The 26,484-nt window shown below is 42.5% G+C and overlaps 1 protein-coding gene across 7 annotated transcripts in view; it reads right to left on the bottom strand.

Annotated features, from left to right (window-relative positions):
* SCUBE2 (signal peptide, CUB domain and EGF like domain containing 2) overlaps nucleotides 1-26,484 on the bottom strand; it is a 39,656-nt gene that overhangs the window by 5,861 nt on the left and 7,311 nt on the right. For 3 of the 7 annotated variants that reach the window (XR_015287708.1, XM_086892027.1, XM_086892029.1), the window contains exons 5-19: nucleotides 22,314-22,439; nucleotides 21,803-21,919; nucleotides 20,854-20,943; nucleotides 19,639-19,755; nucleotides 18,534-18,656; nucleotides 16,871-16,987; nucleotides 14,018-14,140; nucleotides 13,421-13,537; nucleotides 12,732-12,818; nucleotides 11,931-12,035; nucleotides 10,833-10,988; nucleotides 10,312-10,515; nucleotides 2,713-2,880; nucleotides 1,315-1,476; nucleotides 397-594 (exon numbers count right to left, since the gene is read on the bottom strand). Coding sequence is in view for 4 of the 7 variants with exons in the window: in XM_086892027.1 (XP_086748153.1) it covers nucleotides 397-594; nucleotides 1,315-1,476; nucleotides 2,713-2,880; nucleotides 10,312-10,515; nucleotides 10,833-10,988; nucleotides 11,931-12,035; nucleotides 12,732-12,818; nucleotides 13,421-13,537; nucleotides 14,018-14,140; nucleotides 16,871-16,987; nucleotides 18,534-18,656; nucleotides 19,639-19,755; nucleotides 20,854-20,943; nucleotides 21,803-21,919; nucleotides 22,314-22,439 (2,010 nt within the window). In the remaining 3 variants the exon portion in view is untranslated. The remainder of the gene's footprint in view (nucleotides 1-396; nucleotides 595-1,314; nucleotides 1,477-2,712; nucleotides 2,881-10,311; nucleotides 10,516-10,832; nucleotides 10,989-11,930; nucleotides 12,036-12,731; nucleotides 12,819-13,420; nucleotides 13,538-14,017; nucleotides 14,141-16,870; nucleotides 16,988-18,533; nucleotides 18,657-19,638; nucleotides 19,756-20,853; nucleotides 20,944-21,802; nucleotides 21,920-22,313; nucleotides 22,440-26,484) is intronic. The other 4 variants (XR_015287709.1, XR_015287710.1, XM_086892030.1 and 1 more) reach the window with 2 other exon arrangements.

Raw genomic sequence — 26,484 nt, 5'->3', positions numbered from 1 at the left:
AAATAACAGTACACTGTTTGAAGGACGTGCCTATACTACAAACTGAGGATATTTATCTACACATCAGGCACCTGTAAGGATTAGCAAGCATTTCCTCTTTCCTAACCCAGGCTAGAACTGATTAGCATAAAGCATTAAGACTGGTTAGCTTGAACCACCTACCCCTCCTTAACAATATTTCTCTCAGTTCACTGTCACATCACAGCCCTGTACCCTTGTTTCACCGAAAACTATGGGGCAGCATTGCCGAATAGGACTTCACCACTTGCCATTTAAAGACATTTCTGCTCTTAAGTAGAGGCCAGGCAGGCTACATTCAGTTTCTGCAAACAGCAGTGCCTGTGAGAACCCTGTGTTGCCCACTGAGAAATGCCTCAGAGGGTGTTTCAGACTCACAGCTTTTTCTCATCACCAGGTAGTCTCCACACTCGTCTTCTATGGGCAGGAATATTTCTGGAACCACGATCAGGATGCGGCGCTTGGGCGGGGGGTTGATATTCCAAGTGCACTCGGTGTTTGCAGGGTAGTCCCCAGGATAGTTGGGTGATTCAATATATCCAGTGTAATCTCCCAATTCCCCTCCACACTGCCTGTCTGGAAAAGGAAAGTGGCATGCAGGACAAGGCAAAGAGAGGTCACCCTACGGCTCTCCTGCAGTCACCGTCAGCTGCACGGGTGACAGACACACATTTTCCTTTTTGCATCTGCTGCAGGTACAGTTCTCTTTGCCAGCCTCTCACATTTCTGTGTAGGTGTGTTTCCATGTGTCTGTGTGTATGTAGGGACTCCAGAGGTGGTTTTGAGCAGTCACCTCTCTGCCCTCCTCATTCTCCCTCTTTAATTTACCCTCAGCTTCCCACACCACAGCTATCATGAATCCAGAACAGTGGCTCCCTTTGTAACTGCCTCTTTCAAAGGTTGTTATTAAGAAGAAATGGTTACTAGAGCTATTAAGTTTTGTGAGCCAGTTTCCATTTCTCTTAATAGGAGGGAGCAAATCAGGGTGCTGAGGACACAAACTCTGCTATACCAAGAGAGAAAAGATTTAATTGCAAGACCCCAAGCAGCCCAGCACCAAATGGCAAAACACAGTCGTCACTTAACCTTGACAAGGATGATTGGAAGGACTCTGCAGAAATGGTCTCTCACAGACCCCAGTGAGCCATGTGTGGTGAGATGCAGACAGCAAAAGAGGAGTAACCTCTGCCATCTCTCCAGCTGCCTGGAGCAAAGCTAAGTTTTGCCCTTAGAGCCAATTAATTACCCAGTCCTTTTATTTGTAAGAGAGCATCAAAACCATCTTGCTGTACTTACTTTTGCACTGTGTTATGTTTGTTGACCCATCAAAATCAGTAGTGGTGTTTCCAGGGCAGGAAATGCAGTAATTTTGTCCAAACTCAGGCTGGTATGTCCCAGTCGCACAGCGAATGCATCGGTGAGTTGTGGTGTTGTAAAAATGGCCAGGAGAACACTGAACTGGACAGTAAATAAATAATCATGGTTTAAAAAGTGGCAGTAGCTTACTAGAATGTGCTTTATACATTTGTGTAAGACCTAGTGTAATTTCAGAAACTGAAATGCCATAGTAGTAAACTGTGTGGGTAACAAAAAAGAGGTAATTAAGCAAATTTTAGTTCATCAGGTTATTTTGTGCAAGTTCAAAATTCCCAAGTGCAACACCATAGAGTGGTTCTGTGTGAAAGCAGCAATAAAACCATATTAATAAACTATGAGGGTAACAAAACTATTTCAGGTTATTAACCATCTTACTATCTTATAATTAACTAATTAACTATCAGGTTATTTGGTGCAAGTAGCATTTGCTACTATCAAATGTAGTTTTCTGTGCTGCACGGTCCCTTTTTTTTTCTTTTCCTTTTCAGCTCTGCTTACTCCCAAATAATTCTTGCTGAGTTTTGGAAGTTAGCTCAGCCAGGAGTCCTTCCCTACATGCTGCCCCAATCCAAATGCTTCAGATAAGCTCCAAATAGTTATTTCATCTGTGATTCCACGTCTCATGTGGCCTCTTCCACATGCAAATTCCTGAGCTCTTCATTCCAGTTAATAGAAAGAATTTCTTTAATCTCCACTCCAATTTGAAAACTGAACCTCATTTATAGACTTGGTTTTGTTTATGTTAAATAAAGCTGAAATCAGCTCCTCTTATCTTGATCCAGAGTTTTAATGACGTTTTTTAGTACTTCAGTTTCACAAAATTAAGTATGAATAAACAGTATTTGTGGGTTGAGTGATTCTACACTGAAGGAAACTATTAGATATCACACTAGTACCAGTAATATTAATTCTTCAATGATACTGCTAAATTCTTATGTTGTAATTCTCAATAAACATATCTTAACTGAAACAAGAGTGATCTCTTAATCCAAACCATTACCAAATGTTTGCATCAAGACCTTATTTCTATCCCTTATTTCTCCTCTGCAGCAGTGGATTTTCTGTTAGAGACTTTGTCCTACAGTGATTTATAAAAGTAATTTTCTTTTACCCATGCTTTTGGGTAATCAGTTTCAGAAAGAACTGAGGCTTTACTGAATGTCCTTGCAGCCAGGCCAGAACAACCAGCTATGAGACTCCTGGAAGGATTGACCATCAGAAGGAGAAAGAACCTTCTCTGAATGCCCCACTTGAGCAGCAGCATTTCCTTTTGCCTTTTGGATCAACAAAAGTTCATCAGATAAATCTTGGCCTCACCTTTGGTCTCGCAGTCCTGGAACAAGGATGCTCCGCTGTGCCTTGTTGTTAGACCTCCTCCACAGGGAAAGCAGGACACTCTCCCAGCCTCAGGCTGGTATGTTCCAAGGGGACATGGCAGGCAGGGCTTGAAGCCATCAGGAGAATATTCACCAGGGGAGCACTGATCTAGGAGAGGAAGAGCACACACTTTACAGATGATGGTGTGTTAGTGAGCCTGCGCAGGACCCACAGCCCCACGGTGAAACTGCTCTCCTTTCCTGGAGCAGCTGGAACCAGGCTTCCAGAAATGAATGCTGGCAACAGCTACAGCTTAATACCTCCCATGTGCACTGTAAAGCAGACATTGATAGCCTTTGGTGCCAGTGAGCTCTTCTGGGAGCTGGAATGGATTTCACGCCTTGTTGCAAGGCCACACTGGACACTCAGCCTGTCCAGTGCTCTCTGCTCATCTGTACAGTGCAATTATGTAGTGATTATCTCCTCATTCTAGCTAGAGAGCTCTTGAACTCCTCCCAAATGAAATCATTTAGTATTAAACCTAAGATGCCAAAAATATACTTCCAGATTTCTGTAAGTACTTTAATCTTCATATTATTGAATAGTCATATTTCATGACCATTAGCATTACAGGACTCTGTGAAAACCTCAAGTGCAACAAGTAATTGTGCAAATTCAGTGGACTAAACATTATGCCTCAAAGACTTTTAAAGCAGAAATATTCTTGCCATTCCTCTGATACTGGACTTTAGGTAATGATTGTGTGTGCACCAGACTGCTGTGTTCTGTATGGTGCACAGACAGCACTAACCTGGTAACCTGGTCTGACTGATTTTACTTACACACCTCAGTATTATCTAGCAAGCCCAGCAATATTCATGAGTATCTTTGAAAAGTTCTGGTTTTCAAACTTTTCACAAAAGAACTGGCTTCAGTGGCAGCATTTAATAATTACCCTGCTCTGGAAAGGCACAAAACACTGTTGCAGTTGTTCAGCTGTGCTGAAAAATTCTGTCCTTTTAAGATCTGTTACGATAATAAACTGTTAGTTTTAGTTTATAGCTCCAATAAATCACTCAGTGAATAGCTGTTTTGTTAGGAAGTTAAATTGGCCTTGGCTTCATTTCAGGATATATGACTAACAACAAGCAGGGCATTAACTACCGGTCATGATCAATGATGAAGAGTTTTGTTTATGGCTGATACACCGAGAGGAATAGTTGAGAGTGTTCCTCCTCAGCTTAAAAATAAAATGCAGCAGGTTAAGCAATGCTCTGCAGCTTATCAATGAAAGCTTGTGAAGAAGTCTTAGCTCCTGCTTCTAACTTTTTCCACCACACATCACTCCTGACCTCATAAGGACACACATTCATTTGCTCCCACGTTTTTCAAGCCTTTCTCTATTTTATAAACATTCCTAGGGAACACTCATCTCTGTACAATTTGTGCACTTTCACAAACATGAATGAATTCAGGCTTTCATTGCAGCACTCCTAATAAGGTAAGGAAAGAGTACTATTTACAATTCCATGACAAGGAAAGACAATTCAGGGTTAGGAAAGGTGATTCTGAGAAGTGCCTACTGACTTCAGAAACCTAGAAGAAATGGAAAGATCTGAGCAAATCTCCTTCCCTCATACAACTCCGTGGCTCTGGGGGAAATCAATGCTCTGAGTGGCCTTGCTAGAAAATATCTGCTCCCTGCTCTCTCCCCTTAGCTTGTCTTTTTCCATTTATTTAATCACATGTCAAGTTTGGAGGGTTTTTTTTTTCATTTGGGAGAAGGGGTGTCATCTGTGTTTTTCACAGAAACACTGAGGCTGCAAATTCAGTCTTAAAACTGTACTTCAGGTGTCATAAACTTGCTCAGAGTCCAGCAGAACAGTAGGACATTGATCAGAGCTCAAAGGAAGCCTGCTCCAGGCAGGAATAAAACCCACAACTTATGTGGAAATGTTGCATTTGAGAACTCATCCCATCAGATCTCTCTTGACAGCTTTACCATCTACATCTTACTTGGCTTGAAACCACATATGAAGATTGTGGAGCTCCCTGTGGAATACATCTGAGTTAATCCAAATCTTCCTGGGTTATTTAGCAAAGCACCTAATTCTTGAAAATTTGCATTCAGGAAGTAAACTTAAAAAAACCTCCTCAGACATCACTAAGATCCTCAATCTGGGTCAAAGGAAAACTTTTCCATTAAATCTGAACCATTAGAGTCAAGTATTTCCTTCTGATTTTCCTAAGAGGCGGCAACAACAGAAAGAAAAAAGGCTATCTAGCTACCACCACTGCAACAGGGTGCTCAAAACCAGCTGAAAAAAAAAGCTCTGACTTCTGAGATACACCAAACACTTCAGGCTTTGATTGATCCTATGTGCATTTGAGAAAAGAGGTCAGTACACCCACATACAGATTTTGCCATTTACAGTCTAACAAATAATGCAAATATTAAAATTACTGCATGCCATGTCCAAGTTTTAATGCCTCAAACTCACAAATACATCAATTTCTTCACATGACTACATCAAATCAAGATTTTCACAGTGGTATAATCCATAAACACATTCCCTGTAAACTGCTCCCAGTTCCTCCTCATCTTCCACCTAGAAATGTTTAAAGCAGGCCACTCCTACAGTCCCACTGGAGCACAGAGCTGGGGTAGTGAGGAAAGCCTGTTTAGAAGCTCACAGCATTCACAGGGGCCCAATTTAGCATAACAAATAGACTCAGTATTAGATTTAATTATAGTAACATTAATAATAGGGGCATTATTTCAACACAGAAATCGTCCCACAGAACTGTGCAGAAAATTAGGATGAACCTTCCCTTAAAAAAAAGCCCAACAAAATTAACAAAAAAACAAAATTCCACAAGAAACACCTCCACAAAGTTAAACTTTTCCAGATATGTGCTTAAAGAAAACAAGTGCAGAAGTTTATGAGCTTCATTTTTCAAAACTAGAAACTGCATGTTCCCACCTGACATGTGGGAAATACCCAGATATCTGAAGATTTGCAAATAATGACATTAAATCACAATTCCACTGGCTGGCTTTGCTCTTTTTTTTTCAGAAACTTGATTGTTTTTCTCCAAATGAACAAAAGAACCAATTGCCTCTAGCAGACTTCATTTCTGCAGCCACTGTCTTTGTTTATCTTCAATACCCATTAAAAACCTGGTACTGAGTCTCATGCAGCTGTTTTAAAGGGGAAAAAAAAGTGAAAGCTTTTCTGATGCAAAAACAAGAAGAAAAGGGGGGTGGGGGGAAGAGAGGGGCCCACGGGGAACCAGGATTAACAGTTACAAAGACATTTAAAGGCTCTTCCCCTCTTTTCAACACATTAGCCTTTGAGCATTTGCTCCTATAGACAAACGCTGTAGTATCTCAGGGGCTGAGAAGGTGAACCTCATAAAGGAGGTCATGATCCACCAATTCACCATTTTCTTAAGAATGATGCCTTGACTTTATAAGGAAAATCACCAACAAGTGATGCAAATTGATTCTGAAGCGGCATCCTTTAAGTTATTGTGTTTTAGCGGGTCACACATTTAGGTCACATGAGATGGTTACGCTTTCTAAGGATTTATGTCTTGAATCTATGATTTTCAGGGCAAGCAGGTTAGCAGGAATAATAGCACCCTTTCCTCCCATTTGATAATTCATTTATTCTTGGATTTTCACAAAATTGTTAAAAAAAACCCAAAAAACCAACAGTTGTGCAACACAACTATTAATTATAACAACTGCAAAGGCAGGCAGCATTTTGCTTTTCCTTTTAGATACTTCTCTCATACTTTTACAATGCCATCATCATACCACATACAAACCTTTGAGACATGGTTCATCATTTGGGATGAAAGATTATTATCTTAATTGCATCCTCTCAGCTGAGGGGACAAAGCTGCTGAATGCTGAGCAACAAAATGCACTGACACCTCCCACACAAGATGAAGCTGCTCATCACGTCAGAGCAGTGCCTGTGCCAGCGTGGCTCATGCCTGCTGCTCTCTGAAGTGACAGCTCTTTGGGGGAACCCACTTACAACTACTGTGGAGCAGGGACATGCTGTCATATCCTTTTTTGCAGTCATTTCAGGAAATGGTAATTCTCAGTGCTTCCTTCCACCTCTGAAAGTATTGGAATGTCCAACACAAAAAAAACCCCACAAAAACCCAAAACAACAATAACAAAAAAACCCAAAAACCGACAACAAATGGAAAAGGCAAGGTGTACTTTCAATGCCATGGGTTGTGATCAAGGAATGACAGAGTTTTAAGCAGCGAAAGAGCAGCTAAATGGCTTGTTGCTTGAACTTATTTTCTTTCAATACAGAGGTTTCTGGTAAATCACTTTCTGAAAAGGAATTGGTAGTATTTAAGCAGTTGGTCTGTGGCTGTTTAATCTCTCTGAAGTCAAGCCCATACTGGAGAAGGAACTCTTGTAGCCAAGGTAGTGAGTGAAACTGCATTCTCCCCAAGACAAATCTCCTCTCAAGGCAGCATGCAGCATTTCCAGCATGCTCAGAGGGTTCACACACAGTCTTGATGCACTGACATTCCAAAATGGATGTTTGTTACCTTAAGAGCTACTTCAATGCAGAAAAATCATACTTCTGCTAAGAGAATCCAGTTCTCTGGGAAGGCTGATGAAAGTTCCATTTTTCTATGTGCATTTCATGTGATATCCATAATTCTGCACCTATCACTGGTTGCTTCTTGGAAGCCATAGTCAGGACTTTGTGGGATTAACCAACACGAGCCAGTGCTGAAAGGGCTCATCATAGCTACAGAACTCACACTTAACAAGGTAGAAGAATGCAACATTTGAGCCTCTAAAGCATCAGAAAATCCCAAACAGACTGTACAATAAACAGCAAAGTTGAAATAAACTACACTATCCCTTGGAATCAGCAGTGAATTCCCTTTTACCACCAACAGCTGTTTTAAAGAACAGCAGGCACACAAGTGCCTTCCAACATATTAATAATGATAGAATACCTTGAAAAACACATGTAATTTGTTCCTGGTGCCTTTCTAAAGCTTCTCTTCTGCACTGTGCCCCACTCAAGACCATAGGAGTTAAGACAGGAAAATCAGGGATGGAACTATCCCACCAGAAGTGTGAAACCAAATGAAATTTATCTTACTGCTGCACTTGCAGGCCAGTTACCCAGCACAAAAGCTGTCAGAGCAGGAGTTGGATCTTCCCTCTGACACTGCTTAAATATGAATAATGTTTCAGACAGTCCTGTACCAGGAGAATTCTACCACAGGTAGAGGACCAGCACAAGACTCTCTGAATAAACAAAACTGGATCTAACCTAGCCATATCCCAAGTATCTGAAAGCAATGAACTAAAACCTGCATTTCACTCAGTAACTGCATCAAAGAAGACTTGTAAGTCCCTTTGACTTGTCTTGTTCCCCCACTGCTTCCCACTCCTCTGGCCAGACTGAGCAAAATCTCTTTGCTGTTCAAATGCCACATCCACCACCTGAATCCATCTGCTGACCAGTATCTCTTGCTGTGGAGCCACTTTCTCCCCAGAACTACTGGCATGTCTAGGTAAGCAGATCCCAATCCCATCCAGAAGTTCCCAAGCAGCTCTGCGAAACAATCAGATCACAACAAAGGAACAAAAACCAAAACACCCTCTCCCACACAGATCCCTGAACTAGCTTCTTGCCTTTCTTCACACTATTCCCACTCTATTCTCCTCTCCCCAGCCTGTTTCTTAGCTCCTTCTGATTGTCAGTCCAAGCAGCAGCACCAGCCCCCAGTCTTACCTTAACCATTCACCCTGGGACAATCAGCTTTTTCTAAGGAAATGAGGCGTTCGTAACAACGCTGCCTCTGTGTGTACTTTTATGTCCTCTCAGCAATAGTGAGCTGTCTGCCCAGCTCCCAGCAGCCTGACAAGTGATGTAGGGAGGTTTCAAAGATATTAATTCTCTGCACATTTAATGAAAATAAGCAAGGAACAAGTGCAAGGAGAGAGACCTTAACATCCGTGTAAGTGCAAGAGTGTGGTGCGAGTTCCACCTCCTGTTTGATCACAGCAAATCTACATAAGGATATGGTCTGCATAATTCAGCTGAAGAAAGGAAGGTTCTTTTAGTGAATGCACCTTGTTAGGCATGAGTAAATCAAACCATAAGCCATGAGACACACAGGGTTATTCCACCGCTCACAGTTAACAGTCATCTCTTAGGATGTCTGGAACAAACTGTGGTACAAATCCAGCAACAGAAGAGGCCTGACTTCCACAAATTTTTCTTTAACACCTTTGTCTTCATATGCTCAGTGACTCTGTTTTAATCATGGACAGGCCGTTTGTGCTCACCACACCAAAGAGCTTTCCAGGCAGGCATTGCCCAAAACACCCCTTCCTCTCTGAACTAGCGCAGAAATGCCAGGTATGCTTCTCTTTGTGCTGCAACGTTAAACTGGTTCTGCAGCCACCTAAAAAAAAAATTGTGTTTCTCTGCTGTTTCAGTTTCTAATTGTAATTCACATTGCCTTCTCCACCTGCAACATTTTTAGCTTACTCATAGCTATTTTTTCGAGATGAAATCACAAATATCTTCAGTCATACTGTGCTCTGTACAATTGGACTGACAGATTTTTTTCAAAGCCTTCTTTGGCATCCAACAAAATAGCTTGAAAAATCCTTGTAAACTCATCTTGGTGAACTTTCCAAAATTTTTCATATTTATTGCAATCTTCCAAGAAAAAAAAAAAAAGAACTCTTACAGCTTTTTCTGAGATTTCCTGTGTAATTCCCTGCTTGCTTGCACAGATGTTTTAAACCATTTATCCGTTCTACAAATCCAAGTTTTTCTAGAGTTGGCAAAACTGAATTGGAAAATCTATTCTTAGGCCAAATGCTGCTGCTGGAAGACATACTAATTCAATGTGACAAGCATTTTAAAGGCTTGCTGATTCACAATCCACCTACATGCTGCCTACCCCATGCAGCCTGAATTAGCCGTCATGGTTGTTAGGCCTCTGTTAAGATGTAACATCTGACCCCTCTCCTTAACTTTTGTGCTTTGGAAGCATTTACTATGGACTGCATTATGGTGGTGCCCTCCAATGCCATGATAATTAAGACTTTTCTCAGTGATGGCCTATAAACTCTCCATGAATTTAGAACTATGTCATGAAGATTTTCTGGAACTCTGAGCTTAGTCAGCGAAGTGGATGTGACTATGAAATTCTGAGCAGCCTTTTCCTTGGGAGAGGTGAGGTGTGCATAAACTCAGGAGCACGGCATTACCCTGAATATTAAATATAATCTTAAAAGTAAGGCTGGTGATGTCAAGGCCATTGGTGCCTGATGTTATTCCCAGGATTTCCACCTTCCTGCGTATTGCAGGCTGTACATCCACTGCAGTGCAGTGAGCCCTCGTTCTACTCTGTGACACATCAGCTGCCAACAATAACTTCACAGAGGGAATTTCAGCAGCACTAACAGCCCCCACCCCAGTTCTGCACACACAGCCCTCCTCTCTCCTGGGCAAGCGAACCATGAGCCCTCCGAGCTCAGCAGGCCTGGGCAAAGCACACGAGGCGCTTCCTTCCCTGACTCACCACATCTGTTACCCGGCTGCTGCTGTCCCACACCACAGGACTGCTGTGGCTCTGGTGCCTTGAGAGCCTTTCTGGCCACCTCGTGGTCCGTGCCAGAGACGCGGATGCGGAACTGGTCCCTGCTGACCGTCTTCCGTAAGGTTCGGATGGTTTTACGGAACCGCTTTTCCGTCTTCTTCCGGGCACAGCGCACGTCACACGTGTCTGGAAAGCATCGGGGTGAAAGCTGCTGTAAGCGACCGTGCACAAAATCCCACCCAATTCAAAACACCAACCAATGCAAATCACTGAGGAAAACTTCAGGGAACAAGTCTGAAATCCTTAAGGACAAATACACTGGGTGGCTCTTTGATCTTTGAAGCTATCCCCATCTCACAATTACTCTTTCTGAAGCAGTAATTTTCAAAACAGGAGATACTTTTTATCATCATTTTGCATACAGACAGAAGTGAAAAATACAGAAATTAAGGAGCAAACAGCAAGAAGCTTCAAACCGCACCTGGAATTATTTTCCAACCAACCTGTCACCTCCTTCCGGCTCGTTTCAAGCTCAAAGTCCGCAGTGATAAAAATCTCTCTAGTCGCTGTCAGTCTACTGAGGGCTCCATGAACTTTCTTGCCAGAGCTGCATGTTAGGTTTACATAGTGGAAGCTCTCCATTACTGAATTTTGTCTCTCTGTATGAACAAAATCAAAGGAAGCAAAAGCTTGGCCAGCTCTGTGATTGAACAATGACCAGTGCTCAGCACGCGTGTCATCATGGAGAGTTAAAGAGGAGCAAACCTTCACCTCCACCTGCCAGTGAAAGAACAGTTTGGCCAGTCTCTCACATGGTGCACCCTCACACAGAATTGTGACCATTCTCATGGCCTTAATGAGGAAATAAGGTTTAGATCAAGGAAACACCCAGAACAAGCTCTGGTTCTGGAGTACATAACTTGTCACTGTGCATTCAGAGCAGTTTCTTGCTGTTACTCTCCTAAGGACAAACAATCCGACACACTGATTCATCATATTGTTTAATGACTCCTTTCCCCATTTTTTTCTTTTTTTTTTAAAGTACTCCTCCTCATTTTCTGCTGACTTTGTAAATTCCCAGGCTATTCTTTCTGCTTTGGAACAGATGGAAGAGCTGACCTCACTGCATTCATCTGGGGCTGCTGAAGTATGAAAGGAAGACAAGAGAAAAGAGGAATAACCCTTTGACAATAGAGTCAGCATTAAAGGTCAGGAGATGCTTCAGTGAGGCATCAGACAGTAAGGAGCAGGTGAGAAAGGAAAGAAGAGAAAGATAAAAAGAGGAAGAGAAGGAAAAATCAAATTAACAAAAAGAATGGTTGATTTTACTGAGAATTTATTAGCAATATTACAAACAAAAAAAAATGGGGCGGGGAGGGGGGCTTTCCTAGCAAGGCTGTGAGGATGCCACAAGGAAATCCTGTGATCTGAAATAACTGTTGCAAGAGTCATGGTCAAGCAGGAAGAAGTGTAGAACAGAAAGTGAAGAACAGGAAGCCTTCAGTCCTCTATGCTTTGCTCGTGCTGTACTTCATATCTGGAAAGCACTTAACCCCTGAACTATGGCTCTAACCTGCTTACCTGCCTTTTTATATTCATACCTGGTATCATCTGCTCCAGACCTTCTTGAAACATCTCAGTCTCTTTCAAACTACATTTTCCTTCATTTAACTTAAAGGTTATGCTTATCTTGATGGCTGGAGCATCTTCGGGAAGAAACAAGGAAACACATTATTTTTTTAAAACGAGTGGAAAATTGAGATAACCCTAATGTGACACCATAATGATGAAAAATATCATTGTCAAAATGATATCAACAAAAAATATGTTGATATGAAGTGATCACAGAAAAGGTAATGAGATGTCAAAACCCTCCTGCTGTGAAGCTGGTTCACAACTGGAATTAGAATGAAGTGTAGTATATTTTATTAGGAAAAAAAAAGAGAAAGAGAGAGGGAGGAAAAGGAGATCAAGACCAGATCTACTATTGGGTGAATCAAATAAGGGAAAGCTGAAATCAAAGGAGATACTCCAAATCATTTCAGAAAGGAGTTTATGCCTATGGCAGTAAATGCTTTCTAAACTTTGCTGTCCAACAGCACAACCTAAACACATTGTTGCCAGCACTGTCCAGGTTTGGATGACTAAAAGGAGATGTAACTCCTGGTCTAAGTGTTTATTTCACTACTGATCTTTTCCTTGATTTTTAAGTCTCAGTTGGAATGATGTTGATGTAGCAGCATAAGGGGAGTTTTCTGCAGCAATCTACAATCACTAAGAAGAGGAATTAAAAAAGAGATAGATTATAAGAGGGGGAAAAAAGTCAACAGAAATACCTTTGTTTCACAGTTATCACTGAAAATACATCAGTCAAACTATGTAACAGTAAATGTGGTGATTACCCAGCCAGCTGGAAGCGTTTGCATTTTGCTGCTTTTTCTTAAGCTGAGAGGACCTGCCACAGGTGAGGGTGTAGGCATCTTGTGTTCCTAACAGACAGACAGACAGTAAAGACAGGCACAGTGCACACACTGAGGGCTCCTGTAGCATAAAACACGTTTTGAATTTGTCGACTGGCATCGACACACAATGTTGTTCATAAAAGACTCCACACTAGAGCTTGTCTCTTCCTAAGCCATTGAAAGGATTGAGGAAGAGAAGGAGCATCAGTCCCATCACAGCAGGCGAGCCCCCACGCCGTGTCCTGCGGGATGGAGGGGCTGTGGGGGCAGAATCTGGGACCCCACGCAGGGCTGGAATGCCTTTGCCCCATTCACCAGTGCCTCTCAGGGCCAATTAAGGAATGGCCCAAGGAGCATGGAGAATTCTTCCCCGTCCTCCCCAGCTTCAAAAAGAGACTTGTTGTGAGAAGGGAATCCAAGGGTAGAGTGGTTATAAAAGACAAGGAAAGAGGGGCTTTCCTGGACATTGTCAGGGATACAGCCCTTTATTATCTGCAGTGAAAGAGGACAGATCTCTGTTTATTGACTGCTTCTTGGGGCTTTCTTGAGGCTTTCTTGAGAGTTAGGAGGTTGGCCACCCTTACTCTCTGAACAGAATCCCGTGCTCAGTTTTGTTAGTTCTGACTTACCAGAGAATACCTGGACATCCGGAGAGCAGCTCAGAAAGCATCTATCACTCCCACCACTCTTAATGCAGTGCAGCAATACCTTGGGTGACACATTATCAGACAAGGGATCTTTTGTCTCTAAATAGGATAAAACAAACACTCACAGAATTAAAACATCTACCTTCACCCTACCAATAAATCAGCGTGCAGCTGCTTTTGTAGCCAGTACCTGAGAGCAGCCATGCAATTAATATGCTGTTTAGACAGAAAATTAAAGCCAAATAAAATTACTGGAAGATCACACCACAAAAGTAATTTCCTTTATCATGAGCAAACCTTCTCATGCAGAGGAACAAAAGGAAATAGAAGAATGAGCTAGATAAAAGCACAGGAGAGAAAGCATCAAAATCCCTCAAAGTATCTCCTGTTTTTGGGGTTGGTTTTCTGTTTGTTTTTATGAGTTTCGACATCACTACCATCATGCCTTGCTAAAAATTAAAGCAGAATAACGGGAACAATGACTCACACCACTTAACTGGACAGACCATCAAATTTGACTGTAACCATATGGCCTGTCAGACACATCAGGAGTGGAAATGTACTTTTTAGACACCTTACCAACACAGTCCTTTTTATTCCAGTGTAGCTTGTAGTTAGAGTGACACAGGCACTCATAATCTCCCGGTGTGTTCACGCACAGCTGCTGGCAACCACCGTTGTTGATGCTACATTCATTAATATCTACAGAGGAAAGGTAAAGATACTTTTAAAAGTTATGCACTCTAACTTCCACTAGGTAAATGTGGACACAAATACTGCTCTTGAGGGTTTTGAAAAGACATCAGGAATGCTACCTGGACACCCACCTTGAAACAGTTTGTCTTCATGGAAATCCTTTGATAAATGTCAAAGCAGACCAAACACTGGTGGCTCATAATTAAACAACATCCAGCCACAGCAATATGATAACAAATTAACTCTAAGAAAAGCAGATCAAGTGAAATCTGTATTGCACTGTGGTTAATTAATATTTCTAATTTTAAATAAAGACAGAGAACGTGAGCAGGATTCGTACTGAGCAATCCTCCAGTTTTTTGGATAATGCTCTTCATAAGCAAACCATGGCAGTGCGTGAACTATTAACCTTAATCCATTTGACATTCTTCCTTCCATGTTTTAATTATATTTACAGCTTTCAAGGAGGTTCTTGGCTTTTCTCATTTTATCCTGGGCTTTTCTCAGTGGGCCCCAGCTTTACTTCACCTTCTCCTGTATGCACTTAGTAACATGTGCAATGTACCTTTCTTGTGGCCACAAGGCTTGGCTTGTATGAAGGGAAATACAGGAACATAAGCATATTTCTGTATTCTTATTTTCAGAGCATTTATTTACTAGAGATTTTCTGAACCCTTTACATGAAATCACAGTAAGTCAGGTAAAAAAAGGGAAAAGGGTCTGATGCTGAAGCACTCTGAGAGATGCAGCTGTGGAACACATCTGCATCTGTGGAACATTTTGGCTCTGGGGGCAAACACCACCACTGTATCCCCCTTGTCTTTTTTGGCCAGTTATCCAATTTTGGAGCCTTGTCCCACCCAATAAATGCCATCAGGAGGAGAAATTACTGACAGCACAACACACGCTGCCTGTGGTGCAAAGTTGTATGCTGATGCAGAATGTACCACTCAGCAGTGCTGTATCCCAGGGGTCAACACTGGGGCCAATGTTTTATTTATCCTCTTCATTAAACCTGGATGGTGGGACAAGAGTTCACCCACAGCAAGGTCACAGATGAGACAAAACTGGGAGGAGTGGCTGATGCACCAGATGGTTGTGCCACTATTCAGAGGGACCTTGACTGCCTGGAGAAATGGGTCAATAAGAATCTCATGAATTTCAACAAAGGGAAATGCAAAGGTCTCTGTCTTTGCTGCTCAGATTCACCCTGAGGAGGCTTCACTTCTCTCCCATAGCTTTATGGCAATTGTACATAAACCCAGAAAGCTGCCATCAAGAAACCTGTTGAAAGTCCCACCAAAGTTTGTGCATCTGAGGGTACCTACTTCCACACACACTTATCTCAGTGCTAGTAAGTTCTTGTCACTGCTGTCCCCAGACTAGATACCCTCTAAGTAACAATTTGTTAAAAAACACTGTGAAACTCATTACCAAACCTGTCTGATTTGGGGGGAAAATATGCTTTTAAGAGAACCGAGACAGCAGGGGTAGGAATGAGCAGCAGAGGAATAATGCAGAAAGAAGGCAACACCTTAAACTGGTACTGCTGCCTAAAATACCACAAAACCAGCCCAAATCTTTGGTTTTTACTGACCTCTTCTCAGGATTCCAACCTCTTATCTCAAACACTTACTGACTTCCTCCACAGAGGTCAGAAGGTGTATTCTTAGTATTCTATCAGCTCTGACTAGCCTGTGATTGCCAGTCAATGAGGAACTTACTGTGGCATGAGAATTAACATCTTCTGCATGGGGGTAAGACAAGAAAAGGCCAATTAGCAGCCAACATCAAAATCACAGTTCCTTTTCCTCACTGGTAGCCAAAAGAAATTGAATTAATGCAGAGGAATTAACCAGAAGTCATATTTTACTAAGTAGAGCATATGACAGTGTTGTTCCTTATCCAGATAAGTTGCCATGTTCATCAGGATAAAACACAGTGATGTTTTAGCCCTGTAATCTTATTTGCAGAATTTCTAGAGGCAGAGGGTAGAATAGACAGGCACACAGAGATTTCTGAATTGTTCTCTCCAACTGTGCTCATTCTGCCTCAGAAATAAACAGGTCTTACTCAGAATGAAGTAAACTTTGGAGCCAGTAAGGTCTTGCCTAAAGCTTATATAAAACGAGTTTGATTCCATTTAGTGTCCCAGTTATTCATGTTTCCTCACGTTAATTCTGGGAATTTGTCACACGTTGAGCTTCTATGAACAATTTTCTAGTTCCTTGAACTGTTCTTGTAGGAAAGACATAAAAATTTAAGAGTATTAATCTTGGCCAGTGCAAAGTGGTACAACATCAGCTAAATTCCAACCTACACCATATGAGGATCTGACATGTGCACAACAGCAACCTGCAGAACCATAATTTTCAGAGTCATTCAGAGCTTCCTATTCTTCAAGTCCTACTCCACTGACTTCTCCTTCAAGTCAATGACTCTTCTGCATGTGAAAATTGGTTTGAATTATGGACTTCAGATGCAAGCACAAAACCCATCAGTTTGTCCTAATAATTACAGGTCCCTTTTGCTTGCAGGGTGTAAAGGCAAAATCACTTGAGCAAAGACAGAAATAAGCAGGATCAGTTTCTACTTTTTCTGTGTCTCCTAATCACAGCAAGGAGTAAAATTTTCTCCGTGGGCCGCGTCTGCATCAGTTTGTGTCTTGCAGGGACTCAGAGCAGGCCTGTGGGAACACCCCCGTGTCCCAGAGGCTGTGGTGTGTCTGTAACTCACCTCCACAGTGTGTGAAGCCATACAGGGCATATCCCTTGTTACAAGTGCACTCGAAGGTGCCGGGGTGGTTGATGCACGTGTGGTCGCACGCCCGCTCGAAGGAGCACTCATCAATGTCTGCAAGGTTTAAAGGGAGGCATCAGAACCCCTCAGGCTGGCCAGGGAGCCCTGAGGAGCCAACAGAGTTCAGCAGCTGCAGGGGTGTGCAGATTCTTTCAAAGCACATAATGTAACATAATGAAATGACAGTTTTTAAAAGAATGCTTGGTTTGCCAAACAAGCTTTTCCTTGGCAAGCGCAAAAACTGCTGTTATGTTTTTACAATTATGTTTAAATCAAATTATTTCTCTTCTATGAGAGAAGAAAACTGCTGACAAAACTCTTACATTGCTAGGATTACTCTACATAGAAATGCAGTATACAAGGGAAAATACTACCTTTGTTTTTTTCCTCCCTAAATGAAGCTCTGTATGAATATACAGTGCCTGATTTAAGCCTGCTGAAAATCACAGTGTTCTCTGACAAAGAACATTCATTGTGCCATCAAAAATACCTAAAATTTCTATGCTAGTACATTTTGTATGCCAGGTAAGAATGTTGCAAGACACAAAAAAAGCTCACATCAACTTCACTAGCACTTTCCATCAGTCTTTTTCCTTGGGCTTTGGCACATAGCTTGATATCACTTTTGAAACAGTCCAGGGAAAGCAACAGAAGTGACAGGGCAAAAGGAAGATACAAGTCTTTAAGATACATTCATAAACAGATTTCATTAAAATAAAACCCCAAACAATCCTGAAAATCAAATGTTTATACAGTAAGTTTTTGCCATATAAATACTTGTCCTTCTTTGCCTATTTGTTATAAAGGATAAGAATGCACAAAAATAACCCAGGTGAAAATTATTTCCTCTTGGTCAGTTCTGATTTCTGAAATTCACCTTTAATGGCAGCTAGTTTCCCAGGAAATCACATAATTCATTATTTGCCTGACTGAATTGACATTGTTTCATCCTGTTGCTTTTCCACAACCACAGACCATTTTTATCACCACATTTTTTGTGCATTCAAGCAGCTTAAATAGGATTGCTAAATCTATATGTACAAACCACTATACAGCAAAGCAAATATGCTCTGCAGGTCTCAGAGGAGAAATCCAAGTCATCCTCAAAAGAAAAGGCTCTGTGATATTTTAGGGAACAGAGTTTCCAGCCTGTCCACAGATCTATGATTTCATAGATCACATTATATATTTTTCCTTTAATAATGAGCTCATGGCAGCTAAATATCCTATTAAGAAAAAATAGTTTCACTGCAATGGTGAATCAGTCAGAAAGATGAAGGGAGAGACATTACCTAATTTTCCTGTAAATTACTTTAAAATCATTAAGGCAGGGGGAAGCATTAACCTCATGGAGAGCTTTTTAATATGATGTTGTCTCTGTCCCTTCCAGATAATAGCTCACTGTGCCATTAAAGTTATCTCCTACAATAGCATCAAGCCAACTGTATTAACTCAACAGCTGTTTCAGAAGAAAAAAAAATCCAAACTGAGGAATGGAAATTATTCTGGAGTCCATTATCACTTCATCATTGTAGTAGATGTCCAAGCCACGCTGATTTGTCCTACTTTTGTTGTACCATTGTCTCTCGAGTGCACATACCTTGACAGGACTTCTCATCTGTTAATAATTTAAATCCTTTTCTGCAGCTGCAATCAAAACTGCCAACAGTGTTTTTACAGAAATGATCACAGCCTCCATTATTGGACTGGCATTCATCAATATCTGTAGTGAAAAGAAGAAAAAAGGCTTCAGCAAATAAACACAGAGCTTTGGCACTCAATCTACTCCCACTGCCAGATTCAGAAAATAGTCACGTCCAGTCGGTTGGAGGAGCCCAGAAACAAAATCTAGTGAGACTACCACAAATTGTAAGGAAGATCAGATCCAGCTCTTAAGAATGATGCAGCCCATTCAGCCCCAGGACAGTGTTATTTGCTCTCATTTAATATCTGGCTGTCAGTTGCATTTGGGTAATGCATTCATAAAAGACTGTTCCCTGAGTTCTGTTTGGAAACACTTTGACTCCAAGGCTCTCTAAGTGGTTTTGGTATTTTAAACCTTTAAACCTTTTTGTAAGCCCTGTAGAAATCTCAGACAGAGACTTCCTGAACTACCCTGTCCCTTTCATGGCAATATTAGAATGAGGCCTTTATCTAATATTAATTGACTCAAGCCTGGAGATTTCATCATTTTCACTTAGCAGAACAGACTTAACATCTAATTACTGGAAAAGCAATATAATACACAACCTAACCATGCCTTTGCTCCTCACCAGAGCTCTCATTAGAGCTGCTGGGAGCAGTGCATTTTTACAAAACACATCCCTGTTTACACACTGGTATTTTCTTACCAACTGCTCTAATGCCCAGCTGGGACTGGATGCCTGGGAGCACCCCCACACCTGCTGGCCTCTGCTCCTAGGGACCTCTGCTTGGCCACAGAGCTCTTTTAGCCCTCCCAGACCTGACCTCTGAAAAAGGAGGCACAGGAGGTGGAAGTGGAGAGCAGGAGGGCAGAGAAGAAGAGATTCTCTGCACGTGATACCCCTGACACCACAGCCTCTGCCCGTGGTGCAGCCCTTCCTCCGGTCAGATTGAACACACCACCTTTCCTCTGCACCCTGGGCTGCCTCTGTTTGGAGATTAATATCTTACAGGGCCTGGTAACAGGTGTTGGCACACGTGCCCAGGAGTATAAACCCCACCTTTGCATGTCTTGCCATCAAACTGGAGCGTGAATCCAACGGGGCAGCTGCAGTGGACTCCGGTGGATGTGTCCTTACAGGTGCGGTCGCAGCCGCCGTTATTCACCGCGCACGTTTCTGGCCAACGAGACAGAGCTCAGGTTTCCTCAGGGAAATTACAATGGTACCAAGAAACACCATGGGATACAAGGCACAGTCCCAAGCACACTGCTATTCAAACATTTAGCCTAGAACACACGAGCAACTGCTAAATACATGTGTCGGCAAAATCCCTGCCTCAGCTCTTTCCAGGTTTTTTGTGGAAACATTACAAACCACAATACTGTCTTCTGAGTATTCCATTTGTGCCTTAAACACAAATCCCCACTCCTTGATGATGAATCTGTTACTGCCAGTCAGTTTCCTTATGCCCACACTGAATCCTGGCTGAGCCTCTGATGCTTCCCACCAATGAGACACCTGGCTACACCCAGCACTACTAAATGAGTTTTCTGAAATCCCTCCCGACCCATCTTCCCATGCTCCCTGTGCTCCCAGTCATGGTGGATAACACCCTCACTGAGCATTCCTTCAGCCTGGTAACCCAGGTGCCATTTCAACCAAAGTTTGCTCCTCTAACTCTCCTCTATGAAAACTATGCCTAAATCTCACCAAACCTTCCTAGAAAACACTCCTGAAACACAGCTCTTCACATCCAGCCAAACAGAAATAACTCACTCTTTGGTTTTCATCCTCTTGGCATCAGCCTAACAGCCTTTTCACTGGCTGGACAAATACAATTTTATACAGCATATATTGATTGAGAGAGCTGCAAAGAGCATTCTTTAATGTTTGCTTTTTCAAATCTACTTTCTAGCTCTGTATCATTTTCTGCAGCATCAAGCATATGCTACTCATTGTCAGGTTTTGAGAGCTCTGCTGGTTTATTCCCTCCCAGTCTCTCATCTCACATGCAGTATTGGCAGCCTGTGTCCAGCCTCTAAGGGAAGACAGAGTGCATCTTCTTTCTTCCTCTGTCATTCTTTTGAAAACAAGGCTATTCATTTAGATGTCTGAACATTAGGGAATAGTATTATTTCCTTAAGAGAGATCATCTCAGGCAGAATTCAGCCCAGAATAGATGGTTACCATAAAAAAACCAAAAAAGCCCACACTAATTCTTCAATCTAAAAGGTTTCAACAAGCAGCAGAATTATTTTGGATCAGCACTTTTACCCATAAGCAGCCGTCGCTTCACTCTCTTGTCCACATCAGCTGCTGCTGTGGTGTTTCCCTCAGAAACTTCAACAGCAGCTTCTTCCCTCTCTGTAAAGGAGCATGAAAAAAGCAAGTGAGTAAAGGTGCCCTGACCAGAACCCTCATCTGATATCCAACACACACAAACAGCTGCATCACACACTGAACCAGAGACAGTCGGAACAGACCAGGCAGAAATCAATTGCTTTTAAAAAGCAAGAAGTAATAAAAATCATGAAGACCCTTCAGTCAAAACCGGAAAATATTTTGCTTTTTTGGCTTCCTTACAAGTCATGTTTGCTTCAGTATCCTTAACAAAACAAAAGATGTGCTACAGATGTAGTAAACAGCAGCAAGATGAAAGAAATAACTGAACTGTTCTGTTAGGAGTGCACTGTCATCATCTATCGTGGGCTAATTACAACAACCAGCCACTAATGCCTGAGCATTTGACTTCAATCAATAGACAACAAACTATTCCAGAGGCTGGAAGAGTTTATAAACCTTAAGTGCTTTCTTTACTGGATAACTGCCTTGCCAAAATGATACATTAATTGATTTCAGAGTCCCAGTTTTTACAGACATACTCCTTTGCTTGTACTCTCTGGCTCACGCTACTGAACAAACTGAACCTAAAATATCCTAGAGGGAAGGAAGCTTTCTTTGGTAAGTGATATGCCTTGTGCTTCAGGGGGACCAGTCATAATTACAGGTTGCAATAGTATTAGGTAGCTACTTAAATAGGGAAGCAAAACTTGACTGGACCCAACCAACTCACCCATGCACTATCAGGTTCCTTAATTTTGAACTCCTTGACATTTTCTAGCCATACTGTTATGAGGGGCATTAATCATGCACACACAGCACCACCACACCACCCTCGAGGGGGCCATCCACAGAAAACTGCTTCCCTCCACTGCATACTGACCCAGGCAGGTTTTGCCATCCAGGTGCATGACGTACTTGGGGTGACATCCACAAACAGGCCCATTGTCAGCATCATCACACGAGTGCTGGCAGCCCCCGTTCCCGTGGTTACAGGTCACTGGCAAGAAAACACATGGCACTCTCACACGTACTTCCAGCACCTTTGGAGGGCAGTCTGCAATTCCACTGCCACCTGAGCATCCAATACACCTTCCTCACGTGGCCCTGTGCTGAAGGGCTCTGTGAGACTGAAACACAGCTCTCCCATGGAGCTGAACTTCCCCTCATTGTGAATGATGGCACAGCTCCCAAACCACAGACACTGCAGCAATTAATAGACCTGTGTGACAGTGTCCAGAAAAGACATCAATTCTGGTTTAATTCAAATGCACACAGTTCAGATGTGACATCCCACGTTAGCTAAAACATGCCAAGTCCCATTTCAAAGTGCAAACAGAGCACTGCTGGTGTTCACTTGGGGGAACCATAAGCATATGCAGAATGTTGCCTACAAATGCAGCTCCTCTGGTTCTTGGACAGCTCAAATCCTGGTCGGCATTCACAGGCAACTCCTCCTTTGGGTGTTTCTCTGCAGATGTGGGCACAGCCATGATCTTTGTTCATGCAGCTCATGCCTTCTGTAAAACAAAGGTACACAAGCATCAGCATCCTCAGAAGCTCTGTGAGTAGGCAACAAAGTCAGTTCAATACACACACAGACTAAGCCTCTAACTCTGGGAAGACTCTGCAGGGCTGGGACAAGAGGTTTCAGCTTACAGAGAGGAAAGGCAGCAAGTCCAGTCCTGCAAAGTCTCTGGCCCCAAGGTTTCTCCTTCTGTGATCTTTTCTGTGCCCGTGTTCTTTGACTGCAAGGTCAAAGAGAACATCCATGGATTTGTACAGCACCTGCATTCTCATCCAATGCTCTCACTTTCTACCTTCAGGTGTTCATAAAACCTCCTCATTTCTTTTATAAAAGTGGTAGTGTCCTGGCAAGGTCCAAGTCTAAAGGGAAGTTCTTAATTCTGTGCTTAAAAGAGCAGCCAGCAGTCACAGGAAGGTTTAGAGCAGCAGTCAAAGGGTCATCCCAATTTCAATTCCTGGATACAGAGCGGACTCCCAGAGTCATAACCTGTCTCAGCAGTGACCAAGTAGAGACCAGGCCAACATGCAGATTGCACACACACTGTATGCCAATTCTCTTTGTTGTTAACCACTTTGTTTTCAATTTTTTTTCTGATTTCAGTACCTACCACCCAAGATGACCTCAGTGGGTATTATCACAGTGTTCTGTGTTTCTACACACTTTCCCAGCTAGACAGAACTTAGTGCCAATGTCTGCTTTAACCAAATGAAGAACCAGTGTGACACTAATGACTGGATTTCTTTTGCTATACCTCCTAAAACATTCTGTCATTTTATCTCTGCCAGTTCATGAACAGCACTCAATTGCCAGAGTGTCTTTCCTGGCCTTTACAAAAATATGAAGTCAATTAAACTGGGAGGAATAGTTCCTAAAATTATTGCAAAAGCCTCTTTCCCCTTGCTCCATGGTTCAGTGCAATCAGTGTCTTTGCCATTGGCAAGAAGGTGGTACAACACAAAAACACCCAGCAGCTGGCTGAGATCATTAGACCAAATTAAGGAAACAGGTTTTCTTTTAATAGAATACCACAGATTTTTGACAAAGTTCTCTACAGTGCTGCAAAACCAGGAAAGAGAAGACATCTGAATGTTCTCCTTGGGTGTACAGAGAGCACACCTTTACCATCAAATCCTCTGCCTTGGCTCACTTGGCTTTAAAAGGACAAGTGACACCAAAATGCCCTCTCTTCTCAGTGAGAACACTCCATTTATGAAGACCAAGTGCAGCATGCTTTGGCTGCAAGAGCTCATCCCACACCAGCCCAGTGAGCTTCTCTGGAGCCGAGCAGAGACACAATCAGGAGCAGAAGAGAAAGGGTGACCATGCCACAAAGGGACTGTGTGATCAGTTCCACACCCTATATATTTTTAAACTTACACAGCCCCTTTTTCAGCCTTATTACAAAGTGAAACAAACCCGTGGCATTGTGAGGCAGAGGTCGGCTCGTCACCATTATTCCACTCCACTTCAATTAGGTCCTTGTTCCACACTGCTATTCTCACCCCCTGGAGCACCAGCTACAGGACCCTTTCTCTATTAAGACAGCTTTAAGCAACAAAAGACTGGACGTTGCAGAGCCCAGATTATTCTGCTCTACTGGCTTTTTGATTCCTTTCCCACAGTGAGGGCTCTCCAGAAGTCCAACAAGACAATGAGACTTCAAACCCTGCAGCACACAGACACAGCCCGAGGAGCCCACAGGAAAGCTGTGTCACCCATTATTGTGTCAGTCAGGGAAGGAGACAGCCTATGAAGCCACAAATTAGCCTCATTAGCACTGGTTTTGTGAAAGTTCTGGTCTTAAGCATGCAGTATGGCTTGGTCTGTCAGCTCAGAGGGGTTAGGGAGCATTAAGGGAATTAGCAGCTTAGTTTCTGTTAACAAAGTTATTCTTTTGTCTCTATTGAGCTACCGAAGGGGAAACTGTTCAAGCAGGTACTCTGGTAAAGTTCACTGACACCAAACAATTGGTTTATATGCTCCATTTGGGATTGCTCCATTCTGAGGGAGCAGGATTCGAGCAGGTCTCCATAGAAAGCTAAAATTGCACTTTCCAGACCAGGATGCATTTTAATTACAAAGTATCCATTGTGTAACAAGGTATTCCACCAAACCCACCCAAATCTGGCCAACCCAAAAGGCAGTTTCATAGAAGATACCCACATCCACACATTCCAATTTGGGACTGCTGCTTGTTTCCAAAGCTGGTAGATCTCTCTCAGCCCCATTTTATGAGTTTGTATTAAAGAGATGTTTATAAAGCCATAAATGCTGTGTGGCTGCAAACCCCTTGGCGGACACAAAGTCTCCCAGGTCAGATTGTTCCAGTGCTGTTGCAATGGCAGGCTGGGACCCAGAAACAAACCCCAAGCAAATTTTGGTCACATCTCCCCACACACCTCCCAGACACACAATTTCTCTTGTAGGACACCCTGCCCTGCTGACTCACAAATGTCTTGGGATGGATGGCTCTGGATTGTCCCGCTCAGCCAAGAGAGGTGAATAATCCAGCCTACTTGGTTGAGCAGATCCTGAGCCAGGTGAGACCTTTCTGATGACTGGACCTTCTCAAAGACACCCAGCAAACCTGAGGTCTGAGCACTCCTGCCACTGGCAAAACACAGGCAAAAAAACGCCAGCACGCTAAACTGATTGATCTGCTAAATTGTATGATCTGGGTTTAAATCTTTAAATTTTTTTTGCACAGAAGGCGTCAGGACAGCATTCCCAAACTGCTGAGAGCTTTAAGGCTGCATTTAGGGCACGTTCAAGCAGGCATTCTGTAGGACAGACAGGGAGGATGCAATGGTACAAAGAGCTACCAGACACTCTGAGAGAATAGAAAAATGGTGAGGAGCACCAGCACAGCCAGCAGAACAGGACATCCCAGGAGTGTTTTTGTCTTCCATCATGCTTTCTACATCCCTGTGCTAAGGCAACTTTTCCCCAGGAGTTCTCCAGTTATCCCTGTTCTCTGCAGTCTAGGCCCCAAGAGTGAGAGCTGAGGTGGTGCCCTGTGTCTGAGTCCACACAGCGAGTCAAAACTCGGCTTCCATCCTACAGATCCCATCATTCCCATCAATTCAGCCCAACAAGCAGAGAGCTATGACTGTGAAATACCACAAGGGAGAGCAGCAAGATTTGCCATCCAGAGCAATAGCAGCCACAAAGATGCACTACATATTTACGAACAAAAAAACCCTCTGTTTTCCTTGGAGTTTTTGTATTCCCGAATATGGAATTATTAGGGAATACAAACCCAGAAATAAGGTGCACATGCATGGCTGCCCTACCAGATACTTTAACAGCCTCCCAAGGTAATTCATTCTCCCACACAGATGAAGAGAAAGTCATTCCAGCAGGCAAACAAGGAAAAAAAATTGGATTGTACACAACTTCCCAGGAAAATCTCAGTTCCTGTGCTTTAAAGTCCAGTTCACTCCACTTCTGTGTATTTAAAGACCAACATTGCAGACCACAGGGAAGGTCTCTCAGGCATTAATATATGAAGAATCTTAACAGGACTGGGAGACAGGGAAGGAAATATTCCCTCATTTTACAGATAAGAAGCAAAAGTGAAGAGATGGTCTAGTAGGAGCCAAAATCTGCTTTGATCAAAGCTGTGAGGTCTCAGAACCAATAAAGTACAAACACTGAGCAATGCAAACACAAGGCAGAGAACAGAAGTCCCAGAAATGAGCAGAAAAGCAGAGAACAAAGTGAAGGGAAAGATAAAGAAGTGAGATTTGGCTTACAACAGACATGCCCACCCAAGGGAAAAAAAAAACAAACCAAAAAATTTTAAAAAAAGGTGGGGAATCCCGAGCAGCACTTTACAGTAATGAAGGGGGGGTGGGGGAGTGGGTAGAGGGGGCTGAAAGGAAACAGTCACAGCATGAAAACCTGAAAAAATGGCTTTTAAAGAAAGAAAAACAAACACTTCAGTGTTTTACTAAGAAAAAAAAACCAAACAAATCATGTAAAGCAGTGTGCTGAGGTTTTTTCTTAAGACTGGTTTTGATAAAGATGTATTATAT

Source organism: Cyanistes caeruleus, chromosome 6 (assembly GCF_971803275.1).
Source record: "Cyanistes caeruleus chromosome 6, bCyaCae1.hap1.1, whole genome shotgun sequence".
Classification (NCBI taxonomy): domain Eukaryota; kingdom Metazoa; phylum Chordata; class Aves; order Passeriformes; family Paridae; genus Cyanistes; species Cyanistes caeruleus.
Note: the sequence above shows the minus strand (reverse complement) of the source record. Positions and strands in the feature narration are given on the sequence as shown.